This window comes from Azolla caroliniana, unplaced genomic scaffold, assembly GCF_043228905.1.
Source record: "Azolla caroliniana isolate FFs.n. ecotype wild unplaced genomic scaffold, voAzoCaro1.0.p SCAF_22, whole genome shotgun sequence".
Classification (NCBI taxonomy): domain Eukaryota; kingdom Viridiplantae; phylum Streptophyta; class Polypodiopsida; order Salviniales; family Salviniaceae; genus Azolla; species Azolla caroliniana.
Window position 1 is genome coordinate 11,986,049 of NW_028230457.1, and position 17,411 is coordinate 12,003,459.

The following is a 17,411-nucleotide window of genomic DNA, read 5'->3' on the forward strand; positions in this document are numbered from 1 at the left end:
TTTGGGCTCTAGGATTACCATCTTTCATGTGGACACAATTAGAGAGACCATTGGTGATGATGTTATCACACCAACTCCGAAGCAAATCGACGGTACCACATGGCATTATTAAGGCTGAGTTCACATTACCCCCAATGTTAGTACATGCACTTTTCCAACTTGTAGTCTTTCTTTATAGGATACATAGCCAACCACATGATGGAATATCTCATCAAGCCTTTAAGGTCTCTCGATCATTGTATGAGTCCGGCTATACTAACTCATGGTATGGCATGATGGTGAGTTGGCTTCTTGCGAATGGTCTAGACATTAATAACCTACCTCCTCTTAGGTACAACCACACGATTGATAACACTTTAATCTCTCATGAGGACCGCAATAAAGTAATACGCCAAGACATATGGCAAATTTACACTCGGTATAAATGGATCACCCCACGAGAGCCACTCCCATGTTGTACTATAAAGAACACTTCATGCACTTCTTTGAGTTAGGTTTTATCACGCAGCCAAAATATCTAGATGTATTCTTACCACATGCACTAAGGGGGGCCATTGGACAACTTAGAATATCATCTCACTAACTTGAGATTAAGAATGGCCGTACTAATGGAGTCCCTAGGGAGGAAAGGATATGTAGGTTATGTCAAAGCAACTCGACGTGGTGTGGAAGCAATAATGAAAATAAGGGAACTTGAGATACACCGCCTAGAAGCCATGGCTAGGGCACTCTCTACATTGGAACCACGGGTGACACCCACATCAAAACCCTTTGACCCCCCACTTCTTTTCGAGAGGCTTGGGTGGAAATAAAATTAGGATTAGTGTAAAGTCACTTCCTTTATCGAGTATACCACGTTATTGTACGCTACTATAACTCTTTTAGCTTAAGTTCTATGTTTACTTTATTTTATTTTAGTTATGATGACCGGATAAATACTCATTTTGTTGTAAACCAATTGTCTCATGGGCCAAATTTGACCTTAAAAGATGTTAATATATCTTTCTTTCTTTCTTTCTCTCTAAAGACAAAACAAAATAAAGCCACTGTCTTAAACCCTAACAAAACAAAAAAACAGAAAGAAAGAAATTAAACCTTCCATCCAGTCGACCATTTCTGCAGAGATTCGGTTTGTTCTGTCGAAAGACGCCATGGCACGCCACAGCACCGTCTTGGTAAGTCATGGGAGATAGAGAGAGAGAGAGATTATTTTTATATACATATCAACACATTTTGGTGTTTGTGTGCATATTGCCACACATAATCTTCTCAATGTGATAACAGCTATTATGTTTTTTTCTCGTATGTATGCATGTACATGGAGAGATACAGACAATGCGTATGTTTATATGTATGTTTACATATCCACACATTGGTGTTGTGTGCATATTGCCAAACATTAATTCAATTCAGACCATTTTATCATGTTTTTGCTCCTATGTATGCATTTGTAATATATACAGAATGTCTGTATATTGCCAAACATAAATTCAATTCATACCATTTTATCATGTTTTTGCGTCCATGTATGCATTTGTAATATTATACAGAATATCTGTATATGCATCTTTTGTTTGCTTCGTTCATGAGCGCGTATCCTAAGTGTCATGTTTATGGATGTTTTTATATCTTTTAAACGTTATATGAATATCCTGTTCGTGTATATGTATATGCATCTTTTGTTTGTTGTATGTATGTATATTTTAGTTTATGTCAGTACATATATGCATATATGTTTTCAATATACAGATGATACCTATGTGTATGTATATATCTGTCTGAGTACATATGTACTTATATACGTATGTATGTCTGTAGATATTTCATCTGCACGTATAATATATGTATATACATACATACATATGTCTGCCCAGATGCATGTATTGTGTTTATCTATGTATGCACGTATTCATTCAACTTTTAAAAAACCTCGTTAAGGTATGTATGTATGTATATGTGCACCTTTCTAACTTCCCTCTCATGACTGACTACACATTCATACATATGCATGTGTTCATGCATCTATGAATGTGTCTGATACGAGTCCGTGTATACGTTTCAATGTCTCTAAGTTTTCTTTCGAATTGCTGCCAGGGAAATTTAGCATCAAGGTTATATTCAAATCCAACCACTTCCAAATCCTTATTAAGGGCTCCAAATTTGCTGTCATCATGCACCAATACCATTGGCGTGGACAAGAGGGTTTCCCTGATATTCTCAAATGCTTTTTCAACATCTGGTGTCCTACACCAAAGGGGCCCATGCGTCATCATTCCTCCAAGAAAGTACCAATGGACGAGTGTACGATCCATGGCACAGGTAAATGTGGTGCAAACTCTTGGTGTATACATCAGTAAGTATGCATGTATGTATGTTCTACATCATTAGAAATACAATGTGGTGCAAACTCTCGGTGTATACATCAGTAAGTATGCATGTATGTATGTTCTACATCATTAGAAATACAATGTAATGTTTGGGTTCATGTGTATGTATTCGAAATCATGATCTTTACATGCATATAAAAGGCATTAGATTTTCCCACAATTCATTTGTTTAGGTTCATGTTTGTATTCTAATAAAGTTTTTGCACTATAGTGGTAACATCTTCTTTTTTATCTCAAGGTTGTTGACTTCAAGTCCGGGGCAAAGGGTTTTGTTTATTCTAATTTTTCTTCACATGCTGGTTTGAGATCATGCTCACTTAGAGTTTGTTTCATTGGCCAAGGGGGGTTGAAAACATTACTATTGTCCTAAGGCAATGCTAATGATAGGTAAAAACTATGTGTAGCTATATTATCTATTGTGTATATAGAGATAAACTTACATATGTACATTGTCTGTTAGCTTGGACATGGACACTGTACTTTTTCATAGATTTTTAGATGCAAGCAAATTGGTTTCATAGTAATTAGGACTTTCACTTTCTAGTTTGCTCCAATCTCATATGCCTTTGGGATGTAAATATAGGTTGTTTTCTTATGATAACTCATGTCATGCATGTCATGTCATGCATGTTTTTGTATGTGTTTATCTGGAGAAATAAAGAAATAATATGTATGTGTATAAATCGATATATATAGAGAGATCAAATGTATGTGTTATAATATATACATACATACCATATCTATGTGTGCCTATGTATATATATGCATGTCAGCTTGCATCAAGATTATGATTTGTTGTAGCTTCATAATTTCAAGAAAATGTTTTTTATGGTGATTCCTGAGACGGGCTTGTTTTTGAAAACATATTTGAATCATGATATATTAGAAAACTGAGTTAATATATATATATTATGCTAGTATATGATGGTGTGTTTGGACATGTTTTATTTTCTCTTCAATCTATGTTTTGGTTATTTTTTGTGTGTATTTTCTTGCAGGAACCGGAGACTCAAGCAAAAGTTACGACAAAATGTTACCTTGACATAGAGATTGGAGGGGAGCCAGTAGGAAAGATTGTAGTTGGCTTGTTTGGAGAAGTTGTGCCTAAAACTGCTGAAAACTTTCGAGCACTTTGTTCAGGTATAGAAATGAGCAACCATATTCTCTACATCCTCAAGTATGGTATAAATTTTGTTAATGCTGGTAATAATATGCACAAGAAGCATATGTGTCTATATGGTATGGTGTTAAAACATAAATTTATTTTAAATAGCAAAGGTAACCAAAATGAAAAGAAATCCCAAAGTAGTGATTGACAAGCAAATATAGTAAATTTCACTTGGTGGGTAGTAAAAGGAGTCCTATACTAAAATGAGCATCCAAAACTGTTGCATTCACAGGAGAGAAAGGATTTGGTTACAAGGGCTCAGCATTTCATCGGGTTATAAAAGATTTCATGATTCAAGGAGGTGATTTTCAGCGCGGTGATGTAAGTACTAAACCATTGTGTGCATATATTTTTTATGAACAAGGGTTATTGCTTGCAGCTTAAAGCTAACATGTATATTGTGTATCTAGTGGGGAAGGGAATGAGAGGGAGAACTAAAGAAAGAAAGATATACCAGCCTCTTTTATGAGGCCAAAATGCCGGAGGAGACTAAACATTACATCTTTAAATGTCATCTCTCATCTTGGAGAACAACAAACCGAAGTATATATAACCAAATTAGTAAAACTTCCCAATGCACTTACATTTCGCGTTTAGTTAAACTAAAACTTCGACCCTCAAAAAAATCTCAAATAGGGCCCAATCCAAGATCGAGAAGTCTACAAAGTAAGGAAAGCACCTTTGGTTTTAGGTGATAATGGCATCAATTTGTTGGTTACATGGGTGTTAGGGATGTTGTTCAAATGGATGTGGCTAACGTGCACAATAAATTATGGTTTGTTAATATTTGTAATCTCTTTTGAATGTCATCAAGACCCTTCTTATATAGTCCTTGTAGATGTATTGCATTCTTACAATTTCTCTCAATGTATCTTTTTTCTACCAAGAACAAGCCCAATCATTGTTAGTCTTCATATTTCATTACCTTATAGAGCGGGTGAAAGCCTTGATGTGATGGTTCTTTCATGAAGAGGTTTTGTGATTGTGTTGTCCAACTTCTCCCTGTGTCTCTTGATTCATCGCAAGAAAAGTCCTGAGCATTGTTATTATTCGTACATTATGGGCTGGACCAAAGCTTTGTTTGAAGAGGCAATTGTGCTTCGAAAACCAATAATTGGTTTGAGCCTATGTCTATACGCATGTGTCATACACAAGTCTGGGAAAGATCCTTTTAAAAACATCCAAGTCTCTCCCCTTGTATCTTGGAATGGTTAATTCTTTCCATTGTTCAATCTTGGAGAAATTTCTCCATGTTACTTATACCAAAAGATTGAAGAAGTTAGTTGAAAATAGTGTTGACTAATTGTTTAAGCAAAAGATAAGGAATTATAGACTGAAGGAAGGAAAGAAGGGTGCTAGACCACATGATCAACCAACCCCAAGCGATTGCGTGAGACGGATCCAAACCACCTTGATGTCGCATACCATCGAGGGTTGGTGCGAGTTGAACTTTGGGTTCCACAAGGATCACGTGTGCTTAGCTAACAAGAGCCATAACCACATTGCCATAATCTTAACATAAGTCAAGACTCCTCCAATAAGAATGTAGCTAGCCTAGACCTTGGTGTGTTGACACTTGTGGAGTGGTTAAGTGATAACAAACTTCATAGTTATCTCACATCGTTTGAATTGTAATATTCAATTCATACCTGTTAGAAATATTGAGAATCGATTAGATAGGTATATACAACCACTGAGATGGATATATGAAAACAAAACTTCTATTACATATGAGAGTAGCTCACAATGGTAGTTCACCCATGCGCTCGCACCTTAGAGCTTAGATGGGATCTGGACCACCTCACTACAAAATTAGTGGGGACTAATGATCAATCCAACCACTGTGTAAGAAAGTGGATTATATTCTATGTTTGGTCTGAGTATAACATTAAATGTGCAAGTCAGTTGATAGTAGTGGAGATATTCCTTTTTTGTCAACTGACTTGTCATTTAATATGATCCAACTCCCTAGATACGGGCTAGTGCTAGATAGTACTTATCTTGAAGTCAATGGCACATACTTCAAGACTAAGTACATCGTAACTTGCCCACAAAATATTCTAGTTGACTTGATTAGCCAATCCTATTACCTATTTCGCTCTTTCCTAAATCCATTGTGTCCTATGCATCTACAATTTCCTAGATTTAACATCTTATCAACCCATATGGTTGAGTTGCACACTAGCCGCTCCTCATTTGGGGCGCTATCACAAAATTTGCACGCTAAGAGCACATATGGGGATAGATTTACAACTTGGGGCTGATCATTGAGTTCACTTGGAATTGGGCCAACTCCTAGTCGTCAAAGGTGTTGTTGTAGCTGTTCTGCTCCAAGTGCCTTTGTGAAGATATCTGCAGCATTTTCTGATGTTGGACAGTACTCAAGCTCCACAATCTCATCATTTATTAGCTCCTGCACATAGTGATACTGAATCTCGATGTGTTTAGTATGTGCATGAAATACGAGGTTCTTGGCAATGGCCATGCAACTTTGATTGTCACGCCTCAATACCGTTGCCGTCCTTATTGGAACCGCCACATCCATAAGGATTCTTCTTAGCCAAACTACCTTGCATGCCACTATGCATGCTGCTATGTATTCTGCCTCCGTTGAAGATAGTGCCACTGCTGGTTGTTTTTTGCTACTCCATGAAATAGCTCCAGAGCTATTGAAAAAAATATCCAGAAACTGATTTTCGGGAATCACTATATCTAGCCTAATCGGAGTCGCAATACCCACTAATACCCACTAAGTTCGTCAATTGTTGGCTTGTAGAAGATTCCGTAATTTAAAGTACCCACAATGTACTTTAATACACGTAGTGCAGCTTTCCAATGAGTGTCCTTTGGCTTGTTGCTGAATCGACTCACCACACCGACTGCAAAACAAATATCCAGCGTAGTGTTGCATAGGAAAATTAGACTTCTTACTAGCTGTCTATACTTCCTTATGTCAACCATTGGTGACGGGTCTTCTTGGGATAGCTTGCAGTTTGACTCCATTGGAGTCGACTTCGACTTGCTGTCCATCATCGCAAAGGTCTTCAAGATCTCTGTTGCGTACGTTCTTTGTGACATGAAGATGCCAACCGGGGTTTGCCAAACCTCAATTCCAAAGAAGTAGTGTAGAATCCCCAAGTTTGTTATTTCAAACTCAGTTTTTAAACACTCTTGTGTTTGGCCAATACACTCTTCATGGTCACCAGTAAGTACTAGATCATCCCCATAAATGATGATGATGACTTGTTTCCCGTCCTTCATTTTGACATACATACTTGCATCCGAAGCACATTGCTTAAAGTTGATTGATTGTAAGAAGTTGTCTATCGTCTTGTTCCAAGCGCTTGGTGCTTGCTTTAGACCATACAACGCCTTCTTCAGCTTGCAGACTTTGTTTTTCGAATTCGGCATCTCAAACCCTGGTGGTTGTGTCATGTATACCTCCTCCTTGAGATGCCCATTCAGAAATGCCGATTTGACATCCATTTGATAAATCAGCCATCCTCTTGAAGCAGCCAATGTTATGACCATTCAAATTGTTGTCATGTGAGCTGTCGGGGCAAATGTTTCTTGTACATCAAACCCTTCAATTTGGGAGTATCCTTGCGCTACTAGCTTGGCCTTAAATTTCTCCAAAGAACCATCATCTTTATACTTTACTTTCCACACCCACTTGGTGCCTATCACCTTCCTCTTTGTTGGCCTCTCTACCAACTCCCACGTGTCATTTTTCATGATGTGATCGTATTCTGATATCATCGCCTCTTTCTACTTCGGGTCGGCCATGGCTTCCTCTACTGAGGTCGGCTCACTCACTGAGCCTATGATGTCCACCATCAGAACCATGTTGACAATGTGGTCAGAGGTTCTCCCTTGCTCCTGTATTCTTCGTGATCTTCGTAATCCATCAGTTGAAGTTTTAGGAAACTCAACGTTAGGAGTACGGCCATTGAAGAGTTGTTGAGCTCACTTAGGTATTTTCTTTACATGTGGCATTGGCATAGGCTGAACTAGCGAGCCATTACCATCAGATGGTTCAGTTTCCTTTTCTGGACAGTGGGTCGGGATTGGGTGGAATACTTCTTCGGTTGATGAGATAACTTGAGAATCGATGTTATCAGCTAGCTGTGGTCGTTCCTCATCGAACACCACATTGCGGCTTGTCAATATCTTTCTTGACTCTGGATCGTAGAGTCGATACACTTCTTGCTTTTAACATCCAACTTCTTTCTGCTCACATCTGGAACATGTGCGTGGCACGTACACCCAAAGGTTCTGAAGTGCAGCACTGAAGGTTTCTTGCCTGAATAAGCTTCTTGAGGTGTTTTCCCTTGAAGTGCCTTCAACCCAGAATGGGTCGGGCAGTGCTTGTGCCTTCAACATACACCTAGCCATCTCCACAACTGTTCAGTTTCGACGTTCAACAACACCCATTTTGTTGTGGGGTGTAGGCAGTTGTAAGTTGGCACTTAATTCCATGCTCTTTGCAATACTCACAGAATTCTATTGATAAGAATTCTCCACCTCGATCAGAGCGTAACTCCTTCACTAACTTTCCGAACTCCGCTCGACAAACTTATGCGATCTTTTGAAGATTTTAAAAGCTTCAGCCTTTTCCCGAAGGAAGTAAACCCACATCTTTCTACTGAAGTTGTCGACTACTAGCATATAATAGAGAGATCCACCCATTGCAAGAGTCACCATTTTTCCAGAGAGGTCAATGTGTATTAACTGTAGAGGAGTATTTGTCTGATTTTGACTCTCTTTTGGAATGGCTGATCTTTGATGCTTGCCCATCATACAAGCATCACAAACATGACTTAAGTCAAATAGGGTTGGCAACCCAACTACCATATTCGACTTCTTCATCTCCTTCAACACAGCAACATTGAGATGCCCAAATCTCTCATGCCATTGCCTTGTGTTAGTACTTGTGCTGTGGTCAGTAGAAATTGTAAACGCGCTCAGCTCATAGAGATTGTTGCGCCTTACCCCTATTTCTATAACCTTGCCAGTAGAATCTGTTATTTTTGCACCCGACTTCTTGAATCGAACATCAAGATCCTTGTCGGTCAGTGCAGAAATGGACAATAGATTCTTCTTGAGATCTGGCATGTACAACACTTGAGAGAGATGCTTTGTCCCGCTGGTCGTTGCTTTGAGGGAGACGGTTCCGGTTCCTTTGGCTGGACATCGAGCATTGTTCCCGACCACAACATTGATGGGCTCTTCTAGAGATGTCCAAAAGCTGTACCAGTCACGATTACTGGACATATGTCGGGATTCTCCACTATCGAGAATCCAAGAATCGTCGACAACTTGAGTGTCAACTGAAGAACACACTGCTTCAGTTGCGACCCATAACTCAAGCTCATCTACGACATTGTTGGCGGAATCGGGTACTTCCCTCTTAATCTTAAAAAAAGTTAATCAATATAACCTGATTAATACGAATTAATGTATGAATGACTGTATTGAAAATTTTAAGTTATCTAATGGAAAATAAAAGTCCTTAATAAGTTTTGCCCATTGTGCCATACAACCCATGAGGTTCCAATGGTTACATAAATATTTCAAGGAATATCACTTGGTAGTTACTTGAAAATGATTTTTGCATAAGCAATATATACCTATATCTATGGGCACTCTTAATTTGAAACAACTCCGTGTTGGAGGGTGGCAGCTCCAGCCCTGCACTCTCTTTCATATTTATTATCTTTGTACTACATTCTCTCTTTTCTCAGATTCTTCTCTCTCTAGAATCTGCAACTCTTTAAATGCCTTTTCTCTCTTCTACCTTTTCCAAGATATTCCTAGTTTTTTGTACTTGTTTGGTAGTACAAGAGTCACTTAACTACCAAACAGCCATTTCACCCACATTCCCCAATTTTGTATAAATAGGCTATACCAGCCTCTTTTGTATAAGTTTTTCATTTTCTTTTTTGCTACTTAAAACAAGCTCTATTCCTTGGCTGTGTCTCTACTCTTTGCAACCATTTTTTCTGCTGCTGTCTAACAGCCTTCTCACAGCTTGGCTGTGCCTATTTTGTTTTAAGTCTTCCGCTGCTGCTATTAACAGCTTTTCTCACATGGTATCAGAGCAGTGAGGTCTCCATATCCTCAGCCTGATTTTTTTTTGCCAAAGAGCACACAGACCTATCTTCTTTTATCCCTCCCTCCCAACCCTACAGAGGAGGCTCTTCTGTTTTCTTTTCCCCTTATCTGAGCCTCACCTAGCATCTAGGGAGAAGTAGAAAGACCCTGAGTATCTACTTACAACTGCTGTAAATTGTCCAGCTGTAGCTCAAGAGGAGGATATCCATGGCCTCACATGCCACCATTGTTTCATCAACCATTCCCCAACTCCCCAAAGAATCCATCTTGGATGGGAACAATTACTTGGATTGGGAGCTACAAATAAAGACCTTGCTACAATACCATCGTTTATGGAATGTAGTCAATGGTAGTGACAAGAAACCACCAGTAACTTCATCCTCTTCAACCAAATCAGTTGCTGGCTCATCTAACGCTGAGATTGAAGCTTGGCTAGATAAGGATTCTCGTGCTCATGCTTTCCTCATGTTTAATATTAAACCGAGCATCGCTCGTCAATTTCAAGATAAAGATGACGAGACAGCCAATGAACTATGGACAGCCATCAAAAGGAGGTATCATCGAGCTAATCATGCTCAAATGATAGCTATTGAAAGCCAACTAGCAAATCTCAAGATTCATGACACTCCCAACATCATGGATCAAATAACGGAATTTGTCACTCTCCAAAAGGAACTAGTTTCTTTGGGAAGCAAGTCCACTGAAGTTGAGTTTGTGCATCGTCTAATGATAAAGTTGCCTGAGTCATTCTCAGCCTTTTGTGACACCATTTCTCTTCTTCCCAACACACCTGACATGAATACATTTCTTGGTATGCTACAAGATAGGGCAACAAGGAAGAAAAGTGCTCAAACTTCCAATGAGACGCTTCTACATGCGACAAGTAAAGGCAAGTGGAAGCAAAATGGTAACTCCTACAACAAACCCAATCCAAGACCGCCAAACAACCCAGCTTACAAGGAGCTCACTTGTCATTATTGTGGCTACAAAGGTCACATTCAGCCAGATTGTCGGAAAAAGAAAAGGGACAATGCTAAGAACTCTTCTTCTACCAGAAATCAACCTACACCGAAATCCAACTCGGCCCACTCAGCCAAAGAAACAGTTTTCCTTGGCATTGAGGAACATACTTCACATTTGGCTGGACCAACTACTTCAACCATCGATGAGTGGTTAGTAGATAGTGGTGCCACTTCACACATGACCTATGACAAATCCATTTTGCATGATGTGAAGCCTAGCTCTTCCCAAATCTCTATAGGAGATGCCTCAAGCATTGAGGCTTCATGTGTGGGTAATGTGGTTCTTGACAATTCTTCAAGTGAAGAACCTGTCGTTCTTCAAGATGTGCTACATGTGCCTCGCATCTCTACCAACCTACTTTCGGTTTACAAAATCACCAAGCAAGGTTATGGAGTCTACTTTGATAGCTCAGTTTTGGAAGTGATTGACACCAACAGCCTACAAATTGTAGCTAGTGGCACACAAGAAGGGGGTTTATATCGCCTAAAAAGCTCCCATAGCCCCTTGGAAAACTCCAAATCTCATCTTCTTCATCTTCTTCAAGGCTCTCATGCCTTGGTGGCACAAGAAGATCCCACGTTGTGGCATGCTAGGTTTGGTCATCTCAACTATGATTCTCTTCAAAAGCTCTCCTCCTCCCAACTAGTTGAGGGTCTTCCTATTTTCAAATCTCCCAATACCCCATGTATTGCTTGTCTTCATGGCAAGCAACATCGAGAGCCTTTCCCTCATGAAGCCACTCATCGAGCAACATCTATCTTGGAGTTAGTGCACATGGATCTTTGTGGTCCCATGAAAACCACTACTCTTGGTGGTGCACGCTACTTCATGCTTATAATTGATGACTTCTCCCGCAAGGTTTGGGTTTATTTTCTTGTAGAAAAATCCCAAGCCTTCGCAAAATTTCAAGAATGGGTAGCTCTCGTGGAGAACGAGACATCGAAGAAAGTTCGAAAGATCAGGTCGGATAATGGTGGAGAGTTTATCTCCAAAGCTTTCCACCATTTCTGCTCTCAACGAGGCATTGCTCGCCAATTTTGTACACCCAATACTCCTCAACAAAATGGAGTCGTGGAAAGGAAGAACCGGACAGTCCAAGAGATGGCTCGTACGATGCTATCTCAATCTGATCTTCCTCTCTCGTTTTGGGGTGAAGCTGTCAACACAGCAGTCTACATCATCAACTGCTGCCCAACAAAAGCAGTTGCTAGAATGACGCCTGAAGAAGCATTTACAAGTGTAAAGCCCTCAGTATCTCATTTTAAAGTCTTTGGTTGTGATGCTTATGTTCACATTTCAGATCATCAAAGGACGAAATTTGAGTCCAAAACCAAGAAATGCAAATTTCTTGGTTACAACACACAATCTAAAGCATACAGGTTATGGGATTTAGAGTCAAAGTCCCTAGTCATATCTAGGGATGTTCATTTTGTGGAGTCTCAGCCGGATGACTCTAGGATTTTACCTGAGTTCATGGTTGAAATCCAAACTCCTCCGGAATCTCCTATTTTAGACGAAGATGTCTCATCTTCAAGCCCCCCATCTCCTGCTACTCAATCTCTAACTTCGCCAACAATTCAAACCTCTCCCTCAACTCCACTTGTTTCCACTCCCTCTACAAACCAGCTTCCACCACTTCCCAAGTGGCTTCAAGCCACCATTCGTGATTCTCATCTCTCCGATGCTGAACTTCATGAGTATACATCTGGTTCTCGAACACGTAAGTCACAACGGCCTCTTCACTCATGCAACTTTGCCTTATTGTGCACTGTTGTGCAATCAAAAGAACCCACAACAGCAAAAGAGGCCCTTGTTCTTGATCGACTCAATGTTGGACTGCCGTTCTGGAGCTGAGAGGAGGTGTTGGAGGGTGGCAGCTCCAGCCCTGCACTCTCTTTCATATTTATTATCTTTGTACTACATTCTCTCTTTTCTCAGATTCTTCTCTCTCTAGAATCTGCAACTCTTTAAATGCCTTTTCTCTCTTCTACCTTTTCCAAGATATTCCTAGTTTTTTGTACCTGTTTGGTAGTACAAGAGTCACTTAACTACCAAACAGCCATTTCACCCACATTCCCCAATTTTGTATAAATAGGCTATACCAGCCTCTTTTGTATAAGTTTTTCATTTTCTTTTTTGCTACTTAAAACAAGCTCTATTCCTTGGCTGTGTCTCTACTCTTTGCAACCATTTTTTCTGCTGCTGTCTAACAGCCTTCTCACAGCTTGGCTGTGCCTATTTTGTTTTAAGTCTTCCGCTGCTGCTATTAACAGCTTTTCTCACACTCCGTTCATGAACTATGTACTGCTATTGAGCAGAAGAAATTTTCCTACCCTAAAATAAATCAAGTAACAAAGATGAAGGCAATTGTCACACATGTTCTTGAAATATGTTTAAGGATTCATCAAAATAATAATACTAATTCCCCATTATTAGCCTTTTTGACTTGCACATTTGAACTTGTAGGAGGTTACTAAATGGCATTGCCAATTGTGAGTTATTGCAAATAGATTTCTGCAGTAATTTGACATAACCAATGTGAACAAAATTTTGAATATGATAAAGGATACTGTGGTGTGCATTTCACAATACACCAGAATTTCACTTTCTCTATCTAAGACAGATGGATATTCAGGTAACATGATAAAACTCCATAAATATGAGGGATGGAGAAATTAGAGAAATTATTGAGATTCCATAGAAGTTTCAAGGTTGTTTAGTCTTTCAAGGTAACATATTTCAAGGAGAAATTTGTCATAATCGTGGACATCCTCTTAAAAATGAAGTTTATATCCAGGCATTAATTACTCCTTGCAATCTTTCTTATAGTTAATTTGCAAATGTGTGTGCAAATTCAAAGATTTTCCATTGTTTATCCTTACTTTTTAGATCCATGTAGAATGATAAATGCATTTTTGTACTTGTCTTTTGTATATATTCATAGAGGCTCATAGGAACAATATAAAAAAGTCATAATGAAGCTACATAATAAAATTTCATCAAAATTTACTGGAAACTTGCCATATGGGGGAGCTGACATACATTGACAAGACAAAGTAGTTTATATTTGCAGGGAACTGGCGGATATAGTATTTATGGTGCAAAATTTGAGGATGAAAACTTCAAATGTATGTTCTGAACCTCTTTTCAAATGTTCTTTACTGTACATATACAACAGCTAAATATTTTTTGTTTTCAGTGACTCACACTGGGCCAGGTATATTGAGCATGGCGAATGCGGGTAAAAATACTAATGGAAGCCAATTTTTCATTTGCACAGTCAAGGTAATACACCGTTTTTCAAACTCAAAGTAAATATATCACCAATTGATTGTTGTACACTATTATTCTTTTCAAGGATGGGTCAAATGTTTTTTGATTGATCATATACTTATTCGCTTTTCTTGTTGGTGCTAGACTTCCTGGCTCGATAATCGACATGTTGTGTTTGGACAAGTAGTGGAAGGCATGGATATTGTGCGCAAAATAGAGTCACAAGAGACTGACCAAGGAGACAAACCGAAGAAAAAAGTAGTCATAGCTAATGCTGGTGTGCTGCCATAGCAATAACGTTCTCTTCTCTCCATGACTTTTTTTGTTACGATAAAGAAATGAGTTCGTATATCATTTGAAGCTACTTTTTGGTGCGTAAGGAAAACCATTTCATGAGATGACATTTTATTTTGATGGTGAAAGGTTCACCAAAAAGTTGGAAAAAATACTAGATAGATGTTCATGGCTGAGAAAATATTGTTTTGGCTGGCTATTTGTTGTCGTCCAATCCATAAATTACAACTCCATCTGATAAATACGATTTTGAATCTGTTTTGTCTCTTGATATATTTAGAGGGGAACTCTGAAAGATCCCTTGAGTTGTCATTTATCCTGAAATGTCTTTGGTCAATCCTCAAATAAGAGAAATAAAATGAATAAACCATGTCTTTGGTCCTTGAAAAAGATGGGATGAATTGCAAAATTAATTCTATTCAAATAGCACATGAAATTACTAGAGACAGGCTTGACAGAGGAGACGGTATCTACATGTCTCTTAAAAAATAAGGTAAAACTATTTAGACATGTACATATATGGTATATGCAACAAAACAAATTTATTACAAGAATCTCTCACCAAAGGCAAATTTCACATCACCAAGAAACAAGAGAAAATTAGTTAAAAGCATAAAGTTAGTGTCCCCACAAGAAGGCCAAAGAACAAAATTGAACTTATTTACAATGCTCCATTCAAACCATCCTCACTCAACAATCCAAGCATGGAGAAGGCTAGTTAGGCTCAACACTAGTTGTTTGAAATCTGATAGACAAGCTTCACCTTAAGGAAGAAAAACTCCATGTGTAGAATGACATTGGAATGATGTATCAAAATGTTTCACTCTATCATCAAATACTCTATGTCATGGTAAACTATGAACATACACAAGTGGGCATTCAGACCCACTTTGGAGAAAATTTCCAATCTATGATATTACGAAACAAGTAAAAATTGACATGAAATGTTGATAGATTGAAATCATTGTAATGCACAGAATGGTGATGCAATTAAAAAGCATCATCAGATTGAATAGAGGAAGTGGAGATTGGCACATAAGAGGGAATAGAGGAACACAACCCTTTGTTAAATGTTGTCCTTATGGCAAAATTGAATAAGTGTTTATGGTAAGGTTTGTTTGCTCTAAAAGAGGCTCACATATGTATGTGCCTAAGGTATGAGCCCCTTTATGGCTTGCTCATATGACATTATCAATTACAAGATCATAGCATCACGAGATAGCGGGGAGGGGGGAGAGGAGAGACAAATATTATCAAAGAGGAGCTAAGGGTCTCTTGTATTGTTAATGTCTTGGATACACTATGTACAACCACTTAAACAATAATATTATTTCTTTGAAACCCATCATATTTAGCTAGTATATAATTGCACCAATAAGGAAAATGTAAAGATGGTAATGACATATAAATTTTTATAGAGAAGTCATGGAATGATTTATTAGAGATTTATGCTCCATTGTAACAATTGGGTGCATTTTGAAGTAGGCAACTCATTTATTATTGACATAATTAGGAAAAGGAGGGCTTATGATTCATGACATTATCAATATTCTGGGTGGGAAAGAAGAAAGGCCTCAATCGTGAGGAAACTCTTGGGAACAACATCTTTGAGGGCAATGGGGACATAAGGTTTGTGTTTCTCGGAGAGGGCCTCATATTCAAAGGTGAAATAGATAACACTTGAGTTAGGTCCAGTCTCTTGAATGTGGAAAGTTCCCTTGTAGTGTTTGACAAGGATACCTATGAAGCCGCCTTCAATTATATCGAGCTTGACAAAAAGGGCTTGTGGGTCGACTTCAAGGATCTTTTCCTTGGTGAACAAAACTAGGTGGTCTAGGTGCTTCTCCTTAGAGGTCTTCTCAGCATAGCCTAAGGGAGAGGCAAACAAGGGAAGGTGTTAAGACTGTCTATGACAAAGCAATAAATTAACAATCAATCAACCACATACTCTTGTGGTAGTGGATCATGTAGATAGAACCAACTTTGTGTTTGGGCCCTAGGTACTCCACTCGTTCGACAGCTTCGGGAACAGCTTTGGGAAGAATTGAATGTGCATCTTCAAATGCAGCCTTCCACATCCGCTTCGCAGACACTTTCAACGCCAACTTATCACTATACACCTCCACAACCATCTTATGTGTAATTGAATGAAGGTTTACTTGCTCGCTATTAGTTTGTTTACCTCACTCTTGGTGATTAGAATGTGTCTATATGCTTCTCCTCCTTTCATGGACCCAAGTTTTTATAGTCATAATTCCCTCTCACATAGTCAAATCATTTTGGAACTTTTCTACAATTTAATTACTTCTTTAGAAGTGTTTAGAAGAGTATTTTGAATAGCTAGCCTCATTGAAGTTAAAAGTCCTTAAAGTGGAGAAGATTTGAACCTTCTAAGAATAATTAAAGATGGAATGGACATGAATGGGGAATATAGTAAGCACAAAAACGGAGTTCTCTAACATTAAATCTAGGAAAGATAAAAACATCACCCAAAAACAATTAAAGATTGTGCGCAAAATTTAAAATAAAACAAACAACATTTGGTTTCGAACACGTCATTACACATTCTTCAATTCAACAATTTTATGTTAAAAAAATTGAAGATAGTTAAGCCACACATAAATTGCTTATTTACATAAAGAAAAAATTGGACTCAAAATTCGGCATTGTAATGCATGCCATTAATATACTCATGCCTTGGGGGATAGCAAAAAACAATTAAGTAGTTATTATCAAAAGGAATTCCAAAACACTGAGGATAACTCAATTTTCGTTTGCTACTAAAGTTTGAGTCATTTCTATGAAAAACAACTCCAAAAGTTCCCCATTGGAAACCTCTTCCAAAACTCATCCAAAGGCACAATCTAAGAAATATAGGAGCATATAATGATTGTAGCACATGTTTCCAAACATATTTTTGTAAGTAGTGCTATATGAGAAGACATTTACAAATAATGAAATCAACATGAAGAATGATTGTGAGATATTGTTCGTTGAATAGCATGCACATTGCAATATCTAAATTTTTAAAGTGAAGCAACTGAACTGAGAAGCATTTGCCTAGTGGTTACTACCGTATTTAACTAATATTCCAGTTGATTTTATGCCATATGCCTAGTGGCTACTGCTGTGGAATGATTACGTGCCATTTG

At 38.4% G+C, this 17,411-nt stretch overlaps 2 protein-coding genes across 2 annotated transcripts; one reads left to right on the forward strand and one right to left on the reverse strand.

Annotated features, from left to right (window-relative positions):
• The first annotated feature begins 1,038 nt into the window (after window positions 1-1,038).
• On the forward strand, window positions 1,039-14,361 carry LOC147850046 (peptidyl-prolyl cis-trans isomerase B-like). Its single transcript, XM_087337026.1, has 7 exons — window positions 1,039-1,175; window positions 2,095-2,319; window positions 3,386-3,527; window positions 3,788-3,876; window positions 13,766-13,820; window positions 13,892-13,977; window positions 14,110-14,361. Exons 1-7 carry the CDS (start codon window positions 1,152-1,154, stop codon window positions 14,254-14,256), a joined length of 768 nt encoding a protein of 255 aa, XP_087193152.1. The 5' UTR covers window positions 1,039-1,151; the 3' UTR covers window positions 14,257-14,361.
• Window positions 14,362-15,564: 1,203 nt separating this feature from the next.
• Window positions 15,565-16,473, reverse strand: LOC147850047 (phytohormone-binding protein-like). Its single transcript, XM_087336874.1, has 2 exons — window positions 16,208-16,473; window positions 15,565-16,128 (listed from the first exon to the last, which is right to left on the reverse strand). Exons 1-2 carry the CDS (start codon window positions 16,389-16,391, stop codon window positions 15,803-15,805), a joined length of 510 nt encoding a protein of 169 aa, XP_087193000.1. The 5' UTR covers window positions 16,392-16,473; the 3' UTR covers window positions 15,565-15,802.
• Between the last annotated feature and the right edge of the window lie 938 nt (window positions 16,474-17,411).